The sequence below is a fragment of the Coregonus lavaretus genome (assembly GCF_964263955.1).
Source record: "Coregonus lavaretus genome assembly, chromosome: 4".
In the NCBI taxonomy this organism is placed as follows: domain Eukaryota; kingdom Metazoa; phylum Chordata; class Actinopteri; order Salmoniformes; family Salmonidae; genus Coregonus; species Coregonus lavaretus.
In genome coordinates, this window is record NC_139991.1 from 74,497,984 (window position 1) to 74,521,553 (window position 23,570).

General features: G+C 45.2%; 1 protein-coding gene across 1 annotated transcript in view; it reads right to left on the reverse strand.

Moving 5' to 3' along the window:
- LOC311127834 (A disintegrin and metalloproteinase with thrombospondin motifs 19-like) overlaps positions 1–23,570 on the reverse strand; it is a gene marked incomplete at its 5' end in the record, with an annotated part of 161,703 nt that overhangs the window by 58,787 nt on the left and 79,346 nt on the right. Inside the window, 3 exons of the mRNA XM_084159715.1 lie at positions 12,756–12,904; positions 15,071–15,216; positions 17,057–17,158. Of these exons, the coding sequence (XP_084015841.1) occupies positions 12,756–12,904; positions 15,071–15,216; positions 17,057–17,158 (397 nt within the window). The remainder of the gene's footprint in view (positions 1–12,755; positions 12,905–15,070; positions 15,217–17,056; positions 17,159–23,570) is intronic.

Below are 23,570 nucleotides of genomic sequence, written 5' to 3' on the forward strand. Positions count from 1 at the left end.
ACAATCTTCAAAGAATGATTTCCATTTTGAGAAACCTAAAATACTAAAATGTTTATTGGTCCTGGAGAGCTACCATCCTGTAGGTTTTCACTCCAACCCCAATCTAGTGCACATGATTCTAATAATTAGCTGGTTGATAAGCTGAATCAGGTTAGTTACAACTGGGGTTGGAGCAAAAACCTACAGGAGAGTGGCTCTCCAGGAACAGGGTTGGAGAGCCCTGGGTTACATGATACCTTTAGGTGGTGGGACTGACTCCATACTAAGATGTCCTAGATGGCTATAGGACTAGGAGTGCCTACTGCGCAGCCTGCATGCAGTAAGTGTGTATATGTTTCACATGAGAAATCTAGCAGTTCTAGTAGTAGGAGGAACCTTCGAAACAAGATAAATATGCAGCGTTTAAAGGGGCAATCTGCAATTGGTACATGTATTTTTGAATTAAAAATGTTGATCTCATGGATGGTTAGTCCTTGCATCCATAGCAATGTCTATGAATTTGAAAGTGGTAAAAAATGTCCAGCTCCAATTCTCAAATGTTTACCAAAACAGTGACGGGGTATCCACTTTGTTGTTGTTGTTTGAACTGCAGATTTCCCTTTCAAAAGCTCAAGTGGAGTCTGGCATCTTAATGATGCTTTAAACAGAACACGGTTGGCGCAGGGCCAGCTGCTTTCCGCATAAACCCTACACTCTCTTACATCCTTATCTCGTCACCTGTCAAAATGTTTACGCCAGCGATATGTTTAAAAAGCCAGCGATATGTTTAAAAAGCAGCCCGCCTTTGGTTTGGTCTGGCTCGGTTGAGCGGGGGGCCAAGAGTTAACTAATTGCGGCGTCGCGAAATGGTCGCGAAACGTCTTCCAGGCGCATTAATCTCTCGCAGTGTTTGACGAGGCTGCGTTGTAAACATTCAATCCCCATCTTTGAACACTTAAGCGTGCGTACATGCGGCCGACAGGTTTATACTGATTCGTGCAATATGCCAGGACTTGGCACCGAGTGCAGACTTGGTCTGCATCCCAAATGGAACCATAGGGTTCTGGTCAAAAGTAGCGCACTATGTAGGGAATAGGGTGACATTTGAGACGCAGACTTGAGGTCAGAGCTATGCGAGCAGCCTTCCAGCCGCAGCATCGTGTTGTACACATGAGATGTCCAACACTCGCCATCTCCCAAATCTCACAGTCGAAGCCAAGTTTTACAGTTTCTGCTCCAAATATGGAGGAATGTGGGATTGGGAGCACCGGGAGACAGTCCAAATCCGTGCTCCTTATCAAAGATGGTTTTGATCATGTATATCAGCCATGAGTGCATTTGAAGAATACATTGTATCCACATGCTATAATTTACATTTTAGTCATTTAGCAGATGCTCTTATCCAGAGCGACTAACAGGAGCAATTAGGGTTAAGTGCCTTGCTCAAGGGCACATCAACAGATTCTTCACCAATCAGCTCAGGGATTAGAACCAGCGACCTTTCCGTTATCACAAATGCACCTGGATAACATAGCCCATGGTTAGGTTTCCAAGGAAGCAGTTCCTGCATATCTTCATTGACAGTGTCTGATCTTTAACCAATCAAATGAGGTAGAGACAAAGATGGAGAGCGAGAGAGAGGGACATAGAGATAATTAGAGAGAGAGAGAGACATATAGATAATTAGAGAGAGAGAGAGAGACATAGAGAAAATTAGAGAGAGAGAGAGAGAGAGCGAGAGAGAGAGAGAGACCCCCAACACCCCCAACAGTCTCTGTGACCCAGCAAGACACCCTCAGTGTCCCTCTACCTACCTCACCTGCAGCAGACAGAGCCAACACTACAACACCAAGAACACCTGCTATGCAACGTTTCCACAACAGCCTCTCTCTAGTCGAAGCAGAGGTCATAGAACTCAGAGAGAACAAGCTTCAAGAGGATGACACTGTCCAGAAACTAAAAGAAGAGATGAAACAGTTCAGGGAGGAGAGCAGAGCATCTATTGCTAAATTAGAAAGCAGAATGGACAAACTGAGTCAGACAAATGATGACCTCAGAGACCATCTGAGCACAACAAGAGAGGAACTAGAGCAGAGAGAGAGGTATATTGACCCCCTCAACCAGCAGCTAGTCATTATGTCCTCTGCATCTAGAGAACATGTCCACCAGCTTGGTACAACACAGGCAGAACCTGAGACCAGCATAACCAGCATGGCATCCACCACACAGCCTGATGACACTGCACCAGTCTCCCAGTCTGCTCCAGTCCAGGTCAGCCAACCAGCCTCCCAGTCTGCTCCAGTCCAGGTCAACCTACCAGCCTCCCAGTCTGCTCCAGCCCAGGTCAGAATACCAGCCTCCCTGTCTGCTCCAGCCCAGGTCAGAATACCAGCCTCCCTGTCTGCTCCAGCCCAGGTCAGAATACTAGCCTCCCAGTCTGCTCCAGCACAGGTCAGAATACCAGCCTCCCTGTCTGCTCCAGCCCAGGTCAGAATACCAGCCTCCCTGTCTGCTCCAGCCCAGGTCAGAATACTAGCCTCCCAGTCTGCTCCAGCACAGGTCAGAATACCAGCCTCCCTGTCTGCTCCAGCCCAGGTCAGAATACCAGCCTCCCTGTCTGCTCCAGCCCAGGTCAGAATACCAGCCTCCCTGTCTGCTCCAGCCCAGGTCAGAATACCAGCCTCCCTGTCTGCTCCAGCCCAGGTCAGAATACCAGCCTCCCTGTCTGCTCCAGCCCAGGTCAGAATACTAGCCTCCCAGTCTGCTCCAGCCCAGGTCAGAATACCAGCCTCCCTGTCTGCTCCAGCCCAGGTCAGAATACCAGCCTCCCTGTCTGCTCCAGCCCAGGTCAGAATACTAGCCTCCCAGTCTGCTCCAGCCCAGGTCAGAATACCAGCCTCCCAGTCTGCTCCAGCCTCCAAATCTGCTCCACCCAGACAACCACCCACAACTGCAATCCTTATCGAAGTTCTTGGTCCAGGAAAGATTATTCCCTAGACACCAGGTGTATAAATTCTGGTGTCCTACAACTGAAAGTGCAATGCAGCTACTCCGTCAGACCAGGATTGACACCCCTGACAACATCATCATCCACACTGGCACAAACGACCTTCGTGCCAAAGGTGAAAATGTATCTGGGGCAGTGAGAAGAGTGGCAGAACGGGCACAGGCTATGTTCCCAACAACCAATATAGTTGTGTCCACCCTCCTACCAAGAAAATATTTCCCAGGACAGTTGATTGACAAAATAAATCAACAGATCACTGTGGACTGTGACTCACTGCTCAACGTCAGAATGGCTCACCATCCTACTCGGACATGTGAACACTGATATGATAATGTACACCTTGATCAGGACAGTGTCAGAACCTTTGCTAAGGACCTTAAGGATGTAACACTTGGTAGGGACCCACACACCCATCACCCAGCAGCAGAGGCCCCCCGCTCCACTTTCTGAAACAACAGTACCCCTACCATCCCCAGGAGAGAAGAGCCAGACACGGCTTATTACAGCATAACTCTACAAGACCGGGCCCAACACAGCACAGATTTACCAGACCAGACCCGGCCCATCACAACACAGCTCTACTAGACCCGGCCCATCACAACACAGCTCTACTAGACCCCATCACAACACAGCTCTACTAGACCCGGCCCATCACAACACAGCTCTACTAGACCCGGCCCATCACAACACAGCTCTACTAGACCCGGCCCATCACAACACAGCTCTACTAGACCCGGCCCATTGCAGCACAGCACTGATCAATACTCTAGGGTCGGACAGAACACTGTCCTTCAGAGAAGTGATGCAGTCCTCACCATGTATCATTCAGATCATCAGCCTACATATGCTGAGGTAACCTCTGGCAAAAGACACCTAGAACTATCAGAGATTGGAGAGGTGCTCCAACTACTGCATCTAATATGCAGACTACTGGACTAGACAGACCTTTTAATTCACTCACACACACACACTCTCACTCTCACTCTCTCTCTCTCACACACACACACACACACACACACACACACACACACACACACACACACACACACACACACACACACACACACACACACACACGTACAAGGGGTTACAGATTGCATTGCATTGTACTTATTTTTGGACACACCTACTTATTCAAGGGTTTTTCTTTATTTTTACTATTTTCTACATTGTCGAGTAATAGTGAAGACATCAAAACTATGAAATAACACATATGGAATCAAGTAGTAACCAAAAAAGTGTTAAACAAATCAAAATATATTTTATATTTGAGATTCTTCAAAGTAGCCACCCTTTGCCTTGATGACAGCTTTGTACACTCTTGGCATTCTCTCAACCAGCTTCATGACGTAGTAACCTGGAATACATTTCAATTAACAGGTGTGCCTTCTTAAAAGTTAATTTGTGGAATTTCTTTCCTTCCTAATGCGTTTGAGCCAATCAGTTGTGTTGTGACAAGGTGTCACGCCCTGACCTATATAACTCTAGTTTGTTGAGTCAGGGTGTGGAAATCTATGCTAGAAATTCTATGTTTAGGTTCTAGTTTTCTGTTTCTATGTCTGGCCGGGTATGATTCCCAATCAGAGGCCGCTGTAGCTCGTTGTCTCTGATTGGGGATCATACTTAGGTAGCCCTTGCCTACTGTGTATTGTGGGATCTTGTTCCGTGGTAGGCTTGTATGTGTATAGCCTGAAGACTTCACGTTACGTTGTTTCTTGTTTTGTTTATGTTTATTGAGTTAAATAAACATGTACGCTTTTCACGCTGCACCTTGGTCTGACCCGTCTCTCAACGATCGTGACACAAGGTAGGGGTGGTATACAGAAGATAGCCCTATTTGGTAAAAGACCAAGTCCATATTATGGGAAGAACAGCTCAGATAAGCGAAGAGAAATGACAGTCCATCATTACTTTAAGACATGAAGGTCAGTCAATCTGGAAAATTTCAACAACTTCGAAAGTTTCTTCAAGTCGCAAAAACCATCAAGCATTATGATGAAACTGGCTCTCATGAGGACTGCCACAGGAAAAGAAGACCCAGAGTTACCTCTGCTGCAGAGGATAAATTCATTAGAGTTAACTGCACCTCAGATTGCAGCCCAAATAAATGCTTCACAGAGTTCAAGTAACAGACATATCTCAACATCAACTGTTCAGAGGAGAATGCGTGAATCAGGCCTTCATGGTCGAATTGCTGCAAAGATACCACTACTAAAGGACACCAATAATAAGAAGAGACTTGCTTGGGCCAAGAAACACGAGCAATGGACATTAGACTAGTGGAATCTGTCCTTTTGTCTGATGAGTCCAAATTTGAGATTTTTGGTTCCAACCGTTGTGTCTTTGTGAGACTCAGAGTAGGTGAACGGATGATCTCTGCATGTGTGGTTCCCACCGTGAAGCATGGAGGAGGAGGTGTGATGTGTGGGGGTGCTTTGCTTGTGACACTGTCTGTGATTTAGAATTCAAGGCACACTTAACCAGCATGGCTACCACAGCATTCTGCAGCGATACGCCATCCCATCTGGTTTGCGCTTAGTGGACTATTTTTTGTTTTTCTACAGGACAATGACCCAAAACCACCTCCAGGTTGTATAAGGGCTATTTGACCAAGGATAGTGATGGAGTGCTGCATCAGATGACCTGGCCACCACAATCACCCGACCTCAACCCAATTGAGATGGTTTGGGATGAGTTGGACCGCAGAGTGAAGGAAAAGGAGCCAGCAAGGGCTCAGCATATGTGCGAACTCCTTCAAGACTGTTGGAAAAGCATTCCTCATGAAGCTGGTTGAGAGAATGCCAAGAGTGTGCAAAGCTGTCATCAAGGCAAAGGGTTGCTACTTGGAAGAATCTAAAATCTATAATATATTTTGATTTGTTTATAACTTTTTTGGTTACCACATGATTCCATATGTGTTATTTCATAGTTTTGATGTCTTCACTATTATTCTACAATGTAGAAAATAGTAAAAATAAAGAAAAACCCTTGAATGAGTAGGTGTGTCCAAACGTTTAACTGGTACTCCTTGTACACAGAAAACAAGTGTGCAATAAAAATAAAAAACCAAAGAACATAATTATTTTCGCAACGTCAAGGTGTGAGACAAGGCTGCAGTTTGAATCCAAACCTTTTCAATATGTATATCAATTAATTAACAGACATGTTGGACCATTCTGCAGCCCCAGGACTCACACTATTTGACACAGAGGTAAAATATCTGCTATATGCTGATGATTTGGTTATTCTATTACCAACCAAAGGTCTTCAACAGTATCTTAATCTTCTAGAGCATTATTGCCATAATTGGGCCCTGGCAGTACATTAAAAAAAAACTAGAATCATGATTTTCCAGAAAAAACCCAGGTGTCAGAAACACAAATATAAATTCACCGTGAACAACACCATAATTGAACACACTAAAAAATTACTCATACAGTGAGGGTAAAAAAGTATTTGATCCCCTGCTGATTTTGTACGTTTGCCCACTGACAAAGACATGATCAGTCTATAATTTTAATGGTAGGTTTATTTGAACAGTGAGAGACAGAATAACAACAACAAAATCCAGAAAAATGCATGTCAAAAATGTTATAAATTGATTTGCATTTTAATGAGGGAAATAAGTATTTGACTCCTCTGCAAAACATGACTTAGTACTTGGTGGCAAAACCCTTGTTGGCAATCACAGAGGTCAGATGTTTCTTGTAGTTGGCCACCAGGTTTGCACACATCTCAGGAGGGATTTTGTCCCACTCCTCTTTGAAGATCTTCTCCAAGTCATTAAGGTTTCGAGGCTGATGTTTGGCAACTCAAACCTTCAGCTCCCTCCACAGATTTTCTATAGGATTAAGGTCTGGAGACTGGCTAGGCCACTCCAGGACCTTAATGTGCTTCTTCTTGAGCCACTCCTTTGTTGCCTTGGCCGTGTGTTTTGGGTCATTGTCATGCTGGAATACCCATCCACGACCCATTTTCAATGCCCTGGCTGAGGGAAGGAGGTTCTCACCCAAGATTTGACGGTACATGGCCCAGTCCATCGTCCCTTTGATGCGGTGAAGTTGTCCTGTCCCCTTAGCAGAAAAACACCCCCAAAGCATAATGTTTCCACCTCCATGTTTGGCGGTGGGGATGGTGTTCTTGGGGTCATAGGCAGCATTCCTCCTCCTTCAAACACGGCGAGTTGAGTTGATGGCAAAGAGCTCGATTTTGGTCTCATCTGACCACAACACTTTCACCCAGTTCTCCTCTGAATCATTCAGATGTTCATTGGCAAACTTCAGACGGGCCTGTATATGTGCTTTCTTTTGCAGGGGGGCCTTGCGGGCGCTGCAGGGTTTCAGTCCTTCACGGCGTAGTGTGTTACCAATTGTCTATGGTCCCAGCTGCCTTGAGATCATTGACAAGATCCTCCCGTGTAGTTCTGGGCTGATTCCTTACTGTTCTCATGATCATTGCAACTCCACGAGGTGAGATCTTGCATGGGGCCCCAGGCCGAGGGAGATTGACAGTTATTTTGTGTTTCTTCCATTTGCGAATAATCGCACCAACTGTTGTCACCTTCTCACCAAGCTGCTTGGCGATGGTCTTGTAGCCCATTCCAGCCTTGTGTAGGTCTACAATCTTGTCCCTGACATCCTTGGAGAGCTCTCTGGTCTTGGCCATGATGGAGAGTTTGGAATCTGATTGATTGATTGCTTCTGTGGACAGGTGTCTTTTATACAGGTAACAACTGAGATTAGGAGCACTCCCTTTAAGAGTGTGCTCCTAATCTCAGCTCGTTACCTGTATAAAAGACACCTGGGAGCCAGAAATCTTTCTGATTGAGAGGGGGTCAAGTACTTATTTCCCTCATTAAAATGCAAATCAATTTATAACATTTTTGACATGCGTTTTTCTGAATTTTTTTGTTGTTATTCTGTCTCTCACTGTTCAAATGAACCTACCATTAAAATTATAGACTGGTCATGTCTTTGTCAGTGGGCAAACGTACAAAATCAGCAGGGGATCAAATACATTTTTCCCTCACTGTACCTTGGTCTGACCATATCTGCATCGGGAAACTTTAATATGGCAGTGAATGCACTCAAAGAAAAAGCCTGTAGAGGATTGTATGCAATAATAATGAAATTATTCAAAATCAACATTCCAGTTAGAATTTGGTCCAAAATATTTGACAGCGTAATCCTACCAATAGCTCTTTACGAAGTGAGGTTTGGGGGCCACGCAATAAACTGGACTTTAAAATGTGGGACAAACCTCCAATTGAAGCCCTACATGCAGAATTCTGTCGGAATATTCTACAAGTCCAAAGAAATACACCAACTAATGCATGTAGTGTAGGATAGGCCGCTTTCCAGTGGTAATGAAAATACAGAAAAGATCATTAACATTTTGGCTACATCTAAATTCAAGTCCAAATTCAAGAGCTGAGCCCAGAAACGAGCCCTCTCAGTCAGCTGGTGTTGGACCTAACCAACCAAGCTGACACCAGCACTGCTTCAAAAGAAAGATTTCAAATAAACAAAATCATGAACCAATCAAAAGACTCATATTTACAACATTGGAAAAACGAAACAAAATCCCAAAGCCGACTAAATTGCTATCTGTCCCTAAACAGAGAATATGAATTGGCTGATTATCTCTACTCCGTCAGAGGTACGAAGCAGAGACAGATCCTTACCAAGTACAGGCTGAGTGACCATCAATTGGCAATAGAAACCGGCAGACATAAAAAGACATGGCTACCCAAAGAGGAGCGTGTATGTGGTCACTGCACGACTGGGGAGGTAGAAACAGAAATGCACTTTCACCTTTACTGTGATAAATATTCCTCACCAAGAGATTCATTATACGCAGAAATTACTACATTTATTCCAAATTTTTACTTATTAAACCCAGAGGAAAAACTAAAAATACTCATGGGCGAAGGAGCAACGGCTCCTCTTGCAGCCAAATATGTATTTGCCTGCCACAGCCCGAGGGACACTGAATAATAACATCTGCATAGTAAACAGTAACTTACTTATTATTAGTATTATTGTTATTACTATTATTACTATTATTATAATTATTATAATTATTATTACTACTATTATTGTTATTACTATTATAATTATTATTATTGTGATCATTATTCCAAATAGTAGTGGTATGGGTAGTAGGGGGGATGGTAATGATAGCAGTTTAATGATGGTGGTGGTAGTAGTGTGTCACGCCCTGGCTCTGGGGACAATGTTATGTTGAGCCAGGGTGTGTATTCTATGTTTGATTTTCTATGTTGGGCTGAGTGACTCCCAATCAGAGGCAACGAGTGACAGCTGGTTGTCTCTGATTGGGAGCCATATTTAACTATCGGTCTTTTCACTTTGTGTTGTGGTTTCTTGTTCCGTGTTGGTTTGTTTTTGTAACCAAGGACGTCACGTTTCGTTGTTTTGATCGTGTGATCTTGATAAAATAAATATGTTTGCTTTCAACGCTGCGCCTTGGTCCTCTCCCTCCTTAGACGATCGTGACAGAAGAAACCACCATAACAGGACCAAGCAGCGTGAAGAAGAGAGAGGATGGACTTGGGAGCAGTTGAGTAGGAGTCTCGACTGGGCCAAGCCAAGAGAAGAGGAGAGAGGTTGGACTTTGGAGCAGTGGGGTGAGAGTCTGGCGAGAACGATGGAGGCCTGGCCCACGGGGAGGAGAGACCCCCAGAAAATTTTTAGGGGGGGGCTCACGACGTCGGACCAGCAGGAGGCCGCGATAGAGCGGCCCAGCGGGTTGCCAGAGGAGGCCGCCAGGTTACGGGGGCCACTGGTCGAAGAGGGGATGGAGGATGTAGAGGCACGGCGAGAGGTACTGGGGTGTGTTACCAGTCCAGTCCGGCCCGTTCCAGATCCCGAGGTAGAGCCAGTGGTGTGTGTCCCCAGTACGGTCCGGCCTGTTCCAGCCCCTCGCACCAAGTGTACGGTGCGCGTCGCCAGCCCAGCCCGGCCTGTCCCTGCTCCACGCACCAAGCCTACGGGGTGCGTCGCCAGCCCAGTCCGGCCCATCCAAGCTCCCCGCACCAAGCCAGTGGTGTGCGTCATCAGTCCGGCACGGCCCGTGCCTGCTCTCCGCACCAAGTCTGTGGTGCGTTTCGTCAGCCCTGTCCGGCCCGTTCCTGCTCTCCGCACCAAGCCTACGGTGTGCGTCGCCAGCCCAGCCCGGCCAGTCCCTGCTCCACGCACCAAGCCTACGGGGTGCGTCGCCAGCCCAGTCCGGCCCATCCAAGCTCCCCGCACCAAGCCAGTGGTGTGCGTCATCAGTCCGGCACGGCCCGTGCCTGCTCGCCGCACCAAGTCTGTGGTGCGTTTCGTCAGCCCTGTCCGGCCCGTTCCTGCTCTCCGCACCAAGTCTGTGGTGCGCGTCGCCAGCCCAGTCCGGCCCATCCAAGCTCCCCGCACCAAGCCAGTGGTGTGCGTCATCAGTCCGGCACGGCCCGTGCCTGCTCGCCGCACCAAGTCTGTGGTGCGTTTCGTCAGCCCTGTCCGGCCCGTTCCTGCTCTCCGCACCAAGTCTGTGGTGCGCGTCGCCAGCCCAGTCCGGTCCATTCCTGCTCCACGCACCAAGCCAGGGGTGCGTATCGTCAGTCCGGCTCCGGCCAGCGGGGCCAGACCGGACCAGGGGTACTTTGGGGGGTTGGAGAGGGAGTGGGGATCAGGCCCGGAGCCGGATCCGCCGCCAAGGCGGAGTGCCCACCCGGTCCCTCCCCTGTGGGATTTAGTTGGCGCGGTCGGAGTCCGCGCCTTTAGGGGGGGGTACTGTCACGCCCTGGCTCTGGGGACAATGTTATGTTGAGCCAGGGTGTGTATTCTATGTTTGATTTTCTATGTTGGGCTGAGTGACTCCCAATCAGAGGCAACGAGTGACAGCTGGTTGTCTCTGATTGGGAGCCATATTTAACTATCGGTCTTTTCACTTTGTGTTGTGGTTTCTTGTTCCGTGTTGGTTTGTTTTGTAACCAAGGACGTCACGTTTCGTTGTTTTGATCGTGTGATCTTGATAAAATAAATATGTTTGCTTTCAACGCTGCGCCTTGGTCCTCTCCCTCCTTAGACGATCGTGACATAGTGGTAGTAATGATGATGGTAGTTGTAGTACTGATGTAATGGTGAGGATGACAGTTAATTAGTTAAAAGTTAGTTATAGTTTCATTTTCCAAGTTTAGCCTTTTATATATTTATTATATTTCTACTGTTGACTGTTAACATTTTATTGTTGTTATTATTATTTGTATTATATATATTTTTTTGTATTATTATTTACTACCATTTTATATTATTATTCTTTATTCTTTATTATTTTATTACAATGTATATTGTATACATTGTTGCTTTGGAAATATTGACGCAATGTTTTTCATGCCAATAAAGCAGCTTGAATTTGAATTTGAATTAGAGAGAGAGAGAGAGAGAGAGAGAGAGAGAGAGAGAGAGAGAGAGAGAGAGAGAGAGAGAGAGAGAGAGAGAGAGAGAGAGAGAGAGAGAGAGAGAGAGAGAGAGAGAGAAGAGAGAGAGAGAGAGAGAGAGAGAGAGAGAGAGAGAGAGAGAGAGAGAGAGAGAGAGAGAGAGAGAGAGAGAAGGATAGGATGAAAGAGCGTTAGAGAGAGAAAAACAGAGAGTTGAAGAGAGAGAAATATAGATAGATAAGAAGAAAGAAAGAAAGAAATAGTTAGGGAGAGAAGGAGAGAGGAGCGAGAAGGAGAGAGAAGGATAGAGAAGGATAGAGAAGGAGAGAGAAGGAGAGAGAAGGAGAGAGAAGGAGAGAGAAGGAGAGAGAAGGAGGGGGAAGAGAGAGAAGGAGCGAGAAGGAGAGAGAAGGAGAGAGAAGGAGCGAGAAGGAGAGAGAAGGAGAGAGAAGGAGGGGGAAGGAGAGAGAAGGAGAGAGAAGGATAGAGAAGGAGAGAGAAGGAGCGAGAAGGAGAGAGAAGGAGAGAGAAGGAGAGAGAAGGAGAGAGAAGGAGAGAGAAGGAGGGGGAGACCCCTTGCCTGATGAAAGGAGCTTTGTGCTCCAGCAGGCAGAGCGTCTGTGCAGTGATGTCATCCAGTGATGTCATCCAGTGATGTCATCCAGAGCAGAGAGAGCCACCGGAGAGCCTGTTTGTCATTCTGCACAGAACCCAGCTTCACTTACTGTAGCCTGGGGCTAGCGCTAACATGGGCCTCACACACACACACACACACACAGGTATGCGCACGGCACGCTCAAACAAACACAGACTGGTTTGGCTTACAAATTCCACCTCAACAGGCAAAATTAGACCAAGAAAGAGGCTTGAGCAAAGCAAGATATTAGAGTTTGAGAGTTCGTGTCTAAGAGGGAGTTGGCGGTTTAGAGAACTGCACTGCAGTAATTGTGAATAGTGTACTGTAAAACTTTTTTATTTTTTTAACTTCAACTAAACACCGTCTCAAATAGCTGCCTGTCCCTTTTAGTAGACGGGCATCGGCACACTTTTCAGCAAATAAACGCCTGTTTCAAATAAACGCCGGTGTGAACTTCAGTGAGTACCGTACGGGCAAAATAAGATAAAAGGAGAGCAACATCATTACCATGGATGAGACATGGTCGGCTGAACTACGGGGGATGCAAGGCACAACGAGGCACAACGAGGCACAACGAGGTGAGAAAATGAAATGCGAAAATCGGGGGTGTATGATAGGCAGCCTGGTCTTTGCAAGTCTGATCTGTGCTGGATTATTATTTGATTTTTTATACAGTCTATGATCTAGATATTTACCATCATCCATGACGGAGTGCCAGTGTAGAGAGGGACGATTGAAGGTCTGGCACTGTTGGTCTCTGAAGCTGGGGATCCCAACAGGGCAGGGTGGGCTCTCACACATCCTGTACTGCATCCTGGAGCCGACACAGTCCCGGCTCTTCCCACTGGTCCCACAGAGACAATACAAAACAAAATGCATGGAATGAAGGTCAAGATCAATGATGTAAAGCATAGCGGTTGAGAGCGTTCGGCCAGTAACTGAAAGGTCGCTGGTTCGAATCCCCAAGCCGACAAGGTGAAAAATCTGTCCATTACTTTTTACACATTTTGTTATGTTACAGCCTTATTCTAAAATTAATAAAATTGTTTTTTTCCCATCATCAATCTACACACAATACCCCATAACGACAAAGCAAAAACAGGTTTTTAGAAATGTATGCTAATTTATAAAAAATTAAAAACAGAAATATCACATTTACATAAGTATTCAGACCCTTTACTCAGTACTTTGTTGAAGCACCTTTGGCAGCGATTACAGCATAGAGTCTTCTTGGTTATGACGCTACAAGCTTAGCACACCTGTATTTGGGGAGTTTCTGCCATACTTCTCTGCAGATCCTTCTCAAGCTCTGTCAGGTTGGATGGGGAGCGTTGCTGCACAGCTATTTTCAGGTCTCTCCAGAGATGTTCGATCGGGTTCAAGTCCGGGCTCTGGCTAGTCCACTCAAGGACATTCAGAGACTTGTCCCGAAGCCACTCCTGCGTTGTCTTGGCTGTGTGCTTAGGGTCGTTGTCCTGTTGGAAGGTGAACCTTTGCCCCAGTCTGAGGTCGTGAGTTCTCTGGAGCAGGTTTTCATCAAGGATCGTGCTGTACTTTGCTCCATTCATCTTTCCCTTGATCCTGACTAGTCTCCCAGTCCCTGCCGCTGAAGAAAATCCCCACAGCATGATGCTGCCACCACCATGCTTCAACGTAGGGATGGTGCCAGGTTTTCTCCAGACGTGACGCTTGGCATTCAGGCCAAAGAGTTAAATCTTGGTTTCATCAGACCAGAGAATCTTGTTTCTCATGGTCTGAGAGTCTTTAGGTGCCTTTTGGCAAACTCCAAGTGGGCTGTCATGTGCCTTTTATTGAGGAGTCTGGCCACTCTACCATAAAGCCCTGATTAGTGGAGTGATGCAGAGATGGTTGTCCTTCTGGAAGGTTCTCCCATCTCCACAGAGGAACTCTAGAGCTCTGTCAGAGTGACCATCAGGTCCTGTAGCTCTTCTCAAAGAGACAGTCGTTACAATGTCAAGTACCTGTAGCTCTACTCAAAGAGACAGTCGTTACAGTGTAAAGTACCTGGGACTCCACTCAAAGAGACAGTCGTTACAGTGTAAAGTACCTGTAGCTCTACTCAAAGAGTCAGTTGTTACAATGTAAAGTACCTGTGACTCTACTCAAAGAGACAGTCGTTACAGTTAAAGTACCTGTGACTCTACTCAAAGAGACAGTCGTTACAGTTAAAGTACCTGGGACTCTACTCAAAGAGACAGTCGTTACAGTGTAAAGTACCTGGGACTCTACTCAAAGAGACAGTCGTTACAGTGTAAAGTACCTGTGACTCTACTCAAAGAGACAGTCGTTACAGTTAAAGTACCTGGGACTCTACTCAAAGAGACAGTCGTTACAGTGTAAAGTACCTGGGACTCTACTCAAAGAGACAGTCGTTACAGTGTAAAGTACCTGGGACTCTACTCAAAGAGACAGTCGTTACAGTGTAAAGTACCTGGGACTCTACTCAAAGGGACAGTTGTTACTGTGTAAAGTACTTGGGACTCTACTCAAAGAGACAGTCGTTAGAGTGTAAAGTACCTGGGACTCTACTCAAAGAGACAGTCATTACAGTTTAAAGTACCTGGGACTCTACTCAAAGAGACAGTTGTTACTGTGTAAAGTACTTGGGACTCTACTCAAAGAGACAGTCGTTAGAGTGTAAAGTACCTGGGACTCTACTCAAAGAGACAGTCATTACAGTTTAAAGTACCTGGGACTCTACTCAAAGAGACAGTTGTTACTGTGTAAAGTACTTGGGACTCTACTCAAAGAGACAGTCGTTACAGTGTAAAGTACCTGGGACTCTACTCAAAGAGACAGTCATTACAGTTTAAAGTACCTGGACTCTACTCAAAGAGACAGTTGTTACAGTGTAAAGTACATGTAGCTCTACTCAAAGAGACAGTTGTTACAGTGTAAAGTACATGTAGCTCTACTCAAAGAGACAGTCGTTACTGTGTAAAGTACTTGGGACTCTACTCAAAGAGACAGTCGTTACAGTGTAAAGTACCTGGGACTCTCACACTTGCGCTGGCGTCCACTGATGCCCGTGCTGCAGGTTGGACTGCAGGCTCCCCAGGACCCCCAGGTGCTCCACTCCCCCATGGCTGGCTCCACTGGCACCACTCGGCTCACACACTCCCCAGCACGACACCACTGCATGAGGACATCACACACACACCACACGCAAACGCACATGCACGCACACACACACACACACACACACACAGACACACACATACACACACACATACACACACACTTGAAAACTTGACACAGTATCCAAACCTACAACCCTGTCATCAAACCCCACGACTGAACACCTGAACACAACAGTAATACAAAACAACGCTGCGCTCACAGTGTAACCCGTTAACCTTGGCCTTGGACGTTGACCTGCTGCTGATTGTGTTGCCGCTGATGTGTTGAGCTATGTAAACAGAGGATTCAGGGTCTGATTGAACTCTGGGGTGTGCTCATCATCATTATTGACACTTCTGTCAACTTTTTCACTGATACAACCCACCCATTCCAAGATACCTGAAATAGTTCAAGCACTGCCCTAGAAGTGGGGTCGCACTATATAATGCGTCCTGTCCGCTCTGATGACATGTAACATTCTCCAGAGTTCACCTGCCTTATTCAAAGCCCCCCCCCCAAAAAAATTTTTTTTTCACAACGTACACATTGGTGATCAATGAAAGCATATTTCTACAAGAGACTGCACTTGAATTTCTACATGGGCTGTTACAGATTATAAATGGTGCATCTAAGGACAAAGTCTCAATAGACTCCCTTCTGCACTTCACTACTCTTAACATCTAATACTCAACCGTGGCGAACAGACAACATAACAACATACAACATGCTCCTGGTGACGTTACTAGCAGGGTTTACGGTGGTTTGGGCTCCGCGCGGTGCTCTGCATCATGTTGGCTGTCAGCGTGGATACACAAAGGAGACGGTCTGAAGCGGGGCCAGGGGTTTGCCTTGAGCGGCCACAGCTGGGCCCACAGGCTGTTTCTCATCTCCCTGTTTATAATATCTCTCAGAGAGATGGCTCTCTCTTTCTCTCGTCTCTCTCTCTCTCTCTCTCTCTCTCTCTCTCTCTCTCTCTCTCTGTCTCTCTCTCTCTCTCTCTCTCTCTCTCTCTCTCTCTCTCTCTCTCTCTCTCTCTCTCTCTCTCTCTCTCTCTCTCTCTCTCTCTCTCTCTCTCTCTCTTTCCCTCTCTCTCTCCCTCACTCGCTCTCTCTCTCTCTCTCTCTGTCTCTCTCTCTCTCTCTCTCTCTCTCTCTCTCTCTCTCTCTCTCTCTCTCTCTCTCTCTCTCTCTCTCTCTCTCTCTCTCTCTCTCTGTCTCTCTCTCTCTCTCTCTCTCTCTCTCTCTCTCTCTCTTTCCCTCTCTCTCTCCCTCACTCGCTCTCTTTTCTCTTGCAGCAACGGCTCCTTGCTTGGGCTCGTGTGGAAAATATGATTTCGTATTTGTGAGGCTGGTATTGAGGGACAATTTGGTAGTGACCTGTATCCTGTTGATTTTAATGTGATGAATTAATAAAGACATCGGCTGCGTCCCAAATTGCACCCTATTCTCTAGATAGTGCACTACTTTTGAACAGGTCCCATAAGGCTCTGGTCAAATTATAGTGCACTATATACAGAAGGGATATAAGAGTAATTTGGGATGCAGACATGTAGATAGAAAGGGTGCAACAGAGTCTACCCTGAAAAATAATAATAGAATGCATTTTTTTGTCTGAAAAGCTGTGTGCTGTAATTATGACGTTAAGTAGTTTCAATAGGACAAAACGTCTCAAATAGCACCCTATATAAAGGTAGTGCACTATATAAGTAGTGCCATTTGGGATGCACATTTAGTTTTGATAATAAAACTTGAATGAAGTCATGTGAAAAAGAGCAGCGTCCACAAATGACAGTCCTCAACATGTTCTACACAGAGCCATGTACTGTATCTTAATAAATGGCTGTGGTTCTACCCACCTTTCCAATGTCACATTCGGTGCCATCCATGGGTGGGTCCAGTTTGGTTTTACAGTCCTTCTCTCCATCTACCCGGCACCACAGCCCTGAACACATCACATACTGAAACACACACGCACGCAAAAGCACGCACACACACAAACACCCACACACACACACACACACCACACAAATAAAGTTTATTGACATTCATTTTTATGATGCTGTCTATGTTTATTTACTTGAATCACTGTTCTATTTTTTTGTATGTGGTCTATGAAGGACACACCGTATCAAAACAGTTTTCACGGAAAATGGAAATAGGTGTTCTTATTGGAAAATGACAAAATAAAAAATATATGCATATCAGTCTTGGCACTGACTACTACTCCCCACAATGATGTCCATTCCATCAACCTCTGTGCTTTAGATTTCAGACCCCTACTAAACTTAATGTCACCGATCTCTCCTGAACAGATTCCGTTTGTAAACCGAAGAATCTGTCTCTACAGGATGGAATGCGTAGGATAATGATCAAACAGTAGTTCCGGTGTTTGGGTTTTCATCACTGATTATTTGGATTTATCAGGATTGGGGCGAAGGTCACAGATTATTTTGATTTGTCAGGATTGGGCGAAGGTCACAGATTATTTGGATTTATAAGGATTGGGTAAAGTCACAGATTATTTTGATGTATCAGGGTTGGGCGATGGTCACAGATTATTTGGATGTATCAGGATATGGGGCGATGGTCACAGATTATTTGGATGTATCAGGATTGGGCGAAGGTGGTGCTTAATATTCGACTGCTTTGCGCGTGTAGTGAAATTGGCAGAAGGGGGGGCCTTTGGCTGAGAGTTTCCTTTTGCAAGGGTGGATTCTTCACAAACCGGAACTCTAACACATTTGAACCCAGAACTAAATCATGCAGATGAACTAATTACACAAGATATTAGTTCTGGGTTAACCGAGATTAACACACTGTAAATCTATCAATGAAATGCTATTTGTATTGAGGGTTTGCAAGGTTGCTATAGAAAACCAATCATCAAGGAATACTATTTTGAAGCATGTCTTTCACCTAAGCCCCTACATCTGCCGCAATACATGTTGAAGCATGTCTTTCACCTAAGTCCCTACATATGCCCCAATACATTTTGAAGCATGTCTTTCACCTAAGCCCATACATCTGCCCCATTACATTTTGAAGCATGTCTTTCACCTAAGCCCATACATCTGCCCCAATACATTTTGAAGCATGTCTTTCACCTAAGCCCATACATCTGCCCAAATACATTTTGAAGCATGTCTTTCACCTAAGACCCTACATCTGCCCCAATACATTTTGAAGCATGTCTTTCACCTAAGCCCCTACATCTGCCCCAATACATTTTGAAACATGTCTTTCACCTAAGCCCCTACATCTGCCCCATTACATTTTGAAGCATGTCTTTCACCTAAGCCCCTACATCTGCTCCAATACATTTTGAAGCATGTCTTTCACCTAAGCCCCTACATCTGCCCCAATACATTTTGAAGCATGTCTTTCACCTAAGCCCCTACATCTGCCCCAATACATTTTGAAGCATGTCTTTCACCTAAGCCCCTACATATGCCCCAATACATTTTGAAGCATGTCTTTCACCTAAGCCCCTACATCTGCCCCAATACATTTTGAAGCATGTCTTTCACCTAAGCCCCTACATCTGCCCCAATACATTTTGAAGCATGTCTTTCACCTAAGCCCCTACATCTGCCCCAATACATTTTGAAGCATGTCTTTCACCTAAGCCCATACATCTGCCCCAATACATTTTGAAGCATGTCTTTCACCTAAGCCCCTACATCTGCCCCAATACATTTTGAAGTATGTCTTTCACCTAAGCCCCTACATCTGCCCCAATACATTTTGAAGCATGTCTTTCACCTAAGCCCCTACATCTGCCCCAATACATTTTGAAGCATGTCTTTCACCTAAGTCCCTACATATGCCCCAATACATTTTGAAGAATGTCTTTCACCTAAGCCCATACATCTGCCCCATTACATTTTGAAGCATGTCTTTCACCTAAGCCCATACATCTGCCACAATACATTTTGAAGCATGTCTTTCACCTAAGCCCATACATCTGCCCAAATACATTTTGAAGCATGTCTTTCACCTAAGACCCTACATCTGCCCCAATACATTTTGAAGTATGTCTTTCACCTAAGTCCCTACATCTGCCCCAATACATTTTGAAGCATGTCTTTCACCTAAGCCCCTACATCTGCCCCAATACATTTTGAAGCATGTCTTTCACCTAAGCCCCTACATCTGCCCCAATACATTTTGAAGCATGTCTTTCACCTAAGCCCCTACATCTGCCCCAATACATTTTGAAGCATGTCTTTCACCTAAGCCCCTACATCTGCCCCATTACATTTTGAAGCATGTCTTTCACCTAAGCCTCTACATCTGCCCCAATACATTTTGAAGCATGTCTTTCACCTAAGTCCCTACATATGCCCCAATACATTTTGAAGCATGTCTTTCACCTAAGCCCATACATCTGCCCCAATACATTTTGAAGCATGTCTTTCACCTAAGCCCATTCATCTGCCCCAATACATTTTGAAGCATGTCTTTCACCTAAGCCCCTACATCTGCCCCATTACATTTTGAAGCATGTCTTTCACCTAAGCCCCTACATCTGCCCCAATACATTTTGAAGCATGTCTTTCACCTAAGCCCCTACATATGCCCCAATACATTTTGAAGCATGTCTTTCACCTAAGCCCATACATCTGCCCCAATACATTTTGAAGCATGTCTTTCACCTAAGCCCATTCATCTGCCCCAATACATTTTGAAGCATGTCTTTCACCTAAGCCCCTACATCTGCCCCAATACATTTTGAAGCATGTCTTTCACCTAAGCCCCTACATCTGCCCCATTACATTTTGAAGCATGTCTTTCACCTAAGCCCCTACATCTGCCCCAATACATTTTGAAGCATGTCTTTCACCTAAGCCCCTACATCTGCCCCAATACATTTTGAAGCATGTCTTTCACCTAAGCCCATACATCTGCCCCAATACATTTTGAAGCATGTCTTTCACCTAAGCCCATACATATGCCCCAATACATTTTGAAGCATGTCTTTCACCTAAGCCCCTACATCTGCCCCAATACATTTTGAAGCATCTCTTTCACCTAAGCCCCTACATCTGCCCCAATACATTTTGAAGCATGTCTTTCACCTAAGCCCATACATCTGCCCCAATACATGTTGAAGCATGTCTTTCACCTAAGTCCCTACATATGCCCCAATACATTTTGAAGCATGTCTTTCACCTAAGCCCATACATCTGCCCCATTACATTTTGAAGCATGTCTTTCACCTAAGCCCATACATCTGCCCCAATACATTTTGAAGCATGTCTTTCACCTAAGCCCATACATCTGCCCAAATACATTTTGAAGCATGTCTTTCACCTAAGACCCTACATCTGCCCCAATACATTTTGAAGCATGTCTTTCACCTAAGTCCCTACATCTGCCCCAATACATTTTGAAGCATGTCTTTCACCTAAGCCCCTACATCTGCCCCAATACATTTTGAAGCATGTCTTTCACCTAAGCCCCTACATCTGCCCCATTACATTTTGAAGCATGTCTTTCACCTAAGCCCCTACATCTGCCCCAATACATTTTGAAGCATGTCTTTCACCTAAGCCCCTACATCTGCCCCAATACATTTTGAAACATGTCTTTCACCTAAGCCCATACATCTGCCCCAATACATTTTGAAGCATGTCTTTCACCTAAGCCCATACATCTGCCCCAATACATTTTGAAGCATGTCTTTCACCTAAGCCCTACATCTGCCCCAATACATTTTGAAGCATCTCTTTCACCTAAGCCCCTACATCTGCCCCAATACATTTTGAAGCATGTCTTTCACCTAAGCCCATACATCTGCCCCAATACATGTTGAAGCATGTCTTTCACCTAAGTCCCTACATATGCCCCAATACATTTTGAAGCATGTCTTTCACCTAAGCCCATACATCTGCCCCATTACATTTTGAAGCATGTCTTTCACCTAAGCCCATACATCTGCCCCAATACATTTTGAAGCATGTCTTTCACCTAAGCCCTACATCTGCCCCAATACATTTTGAAGCATCTCTTTCACCTAAGCCCCTACATCTGCCCCAATACATTTTGAAGCATGTCTTTCACCTAAGCCCATACATCTGCCCCAATACATGTTGAAGCATGTCTTTCACCTAAGTCCCTACATATGCCCCAATACATTTTGAAGCATGTCTTTCACCTAAGCCCATACATCTGCCCCATTACATTTTGAAGCATGTCTTTCACCTAAGCCCATACATCTGCCCCAATACATTTTGAAGCATGTCTTTCACCTAAGCCCATACATCTGCCCAAATACATTTTGAAGCATGTCTTTCACCTAAGCCCCTACATTTGCCCCAATACATTTTGAAGTATGTCTTTCACCTAAGTCCCTACATCTGCCCCAATACATTTTGAAGCATGTCTTTCACCTAAGCCCCTACATCTGCCCCAAAACATTTTGAAGCATGTCTTTCACCTAAGCCCCTACATCTGCCCCAATACATTTTGAAGCATGTATTTCACCTAAGCCCCTACATCTGCCCCATTACATTTTGAAGCATGTCTTTCACCTAAGCCCCTACATCTGCCCCAAAACATTTTGAAGCATGTCTTTCACCTAAGCCCCTACATATGCCCCAATACATTTTGAAGCATGTCTTTCACCTAAGCCCATACATCTGCCCCAATACATTTTGAAGCATGTCTTTCACCTAAGCCCATTCATCTGCCCCAATACATTTTGAAGCATGTCTTTCACCTAAGCCCCTACATCTGCCCCATTACATTTTGAAGCATGTCTTTACCTAAGCCCCTACATCTGCCCCAATACATTTTGAAGCATGTCTTTCACCTAAGCCCCTACATCTGCCCCAATACATTTTGAAGCATGTCTTTCACCTAAGCCCCTACATCTGCCCCAATACATTTTGAAGCATGTCTTTCACCTAAGCCCCTACATCTGCCCCATTACATTTTGAAGCATGTCTTTCACCTAAGCCCCTACATCTGCCCCAATACATTTTGAAGCATGTCTTTCACCTAAGCCCCTACATATGCCCCAATACATTTTGAAGCATGTCTTTCACCTAAGCCCCTACATCTGCCCCAATACATTTTGAAGCATGTCTTTCACCTAAGCCCCTACATCTGCCCCAATACATTTTGAAGCATGTCTTTCACCTAAGCCCATACATCTGCCCCAATACATTTTGAAGCATGTCTTTCACCTAAGCCCCTACATCTGCCCCAATACATTTTGAAGTATGTCTTTCACCTAAGCCCCTACATCTGCCCCAATACATTTTGAAGCATGTCTTTCACCTAAGCCCCTACATCTGCCCCAATACATTTTGAAGCATGTCTTTCACCTAAGTCCCTACATATGCCCCAATACATTTTGAAGCATGTCTTTCACCTAAGCCCATACATCTGCCCCATTACATTTTGAAGCATGTCTTTCACCTAAGCCCATACATCTGCCACAATACATTTTGAAGCATGTCTTTCACCTAAGACCCTACATCTGCCCCAATACATTTTGAAGTATGTCTTTCACCTAAGTCCCTATATCTGCCCCAATACATTTTGAAGCATGTCTTTCACCTAAGCCCCTACATCTGCCCCAATACATTTTGAAGCATGTCTTTCACCTAAGCCCCTACATCTGCCCCAATACATTTTGAAGCATGTCTTTCACCTAAGCCCCTACATCTGCCCCATTACATTTTGAAGCATGTCTTTCACCTAAGCCTCTACATCTGCCCCAATACATTTTGAAGCATGTCTTTCACCTAAGCCCCTACATCTGCCCCATTACATTTTGAAGCATGTCTTTCACCTAAGCCCCTACATCTGCCCCAATACATTTTGAAGCATGTCTTTCACCTAAGCCCCTACATCTGCCCCAATACATTTTGAAACATGTCTTTCACCTAAGCCCATACATCTGCCCCAATACATTTTGAAGCATGTCTTTCACCTAAGCCCATACATCTGCCCCAATACATTTTGAAGCATGTCTTTCACCTAAGCCCTACATCTGCCCCAATACATTTTGAAGCATCTCTTTCACCTAAGCCCCTACATCTGCCCCAATACATTTTGAAGCATGTCTTTCACCTAAGCCCATACATCTGCCCCAATACATGTTGAAGCATGTCTTTCACCTAAGTCCCTACATATGCCCCAATACATTTTGAAGCATGTCTTTCACCTAAGCCCATACATCTGCCCCATTACATTTTGAAGCATGTCTTTCACCTAAGCCCATACATCTGCCCCAATACATTTTGAAGCATGTCTTTCACCTAAGCCCTACATCTGCCCCAATACATTTTGAAGCATCTCTTTCACCTAAGCCCCTACATCTGCCCCAATACATTTTGAAGCATGTCTTTCACCTAAGCC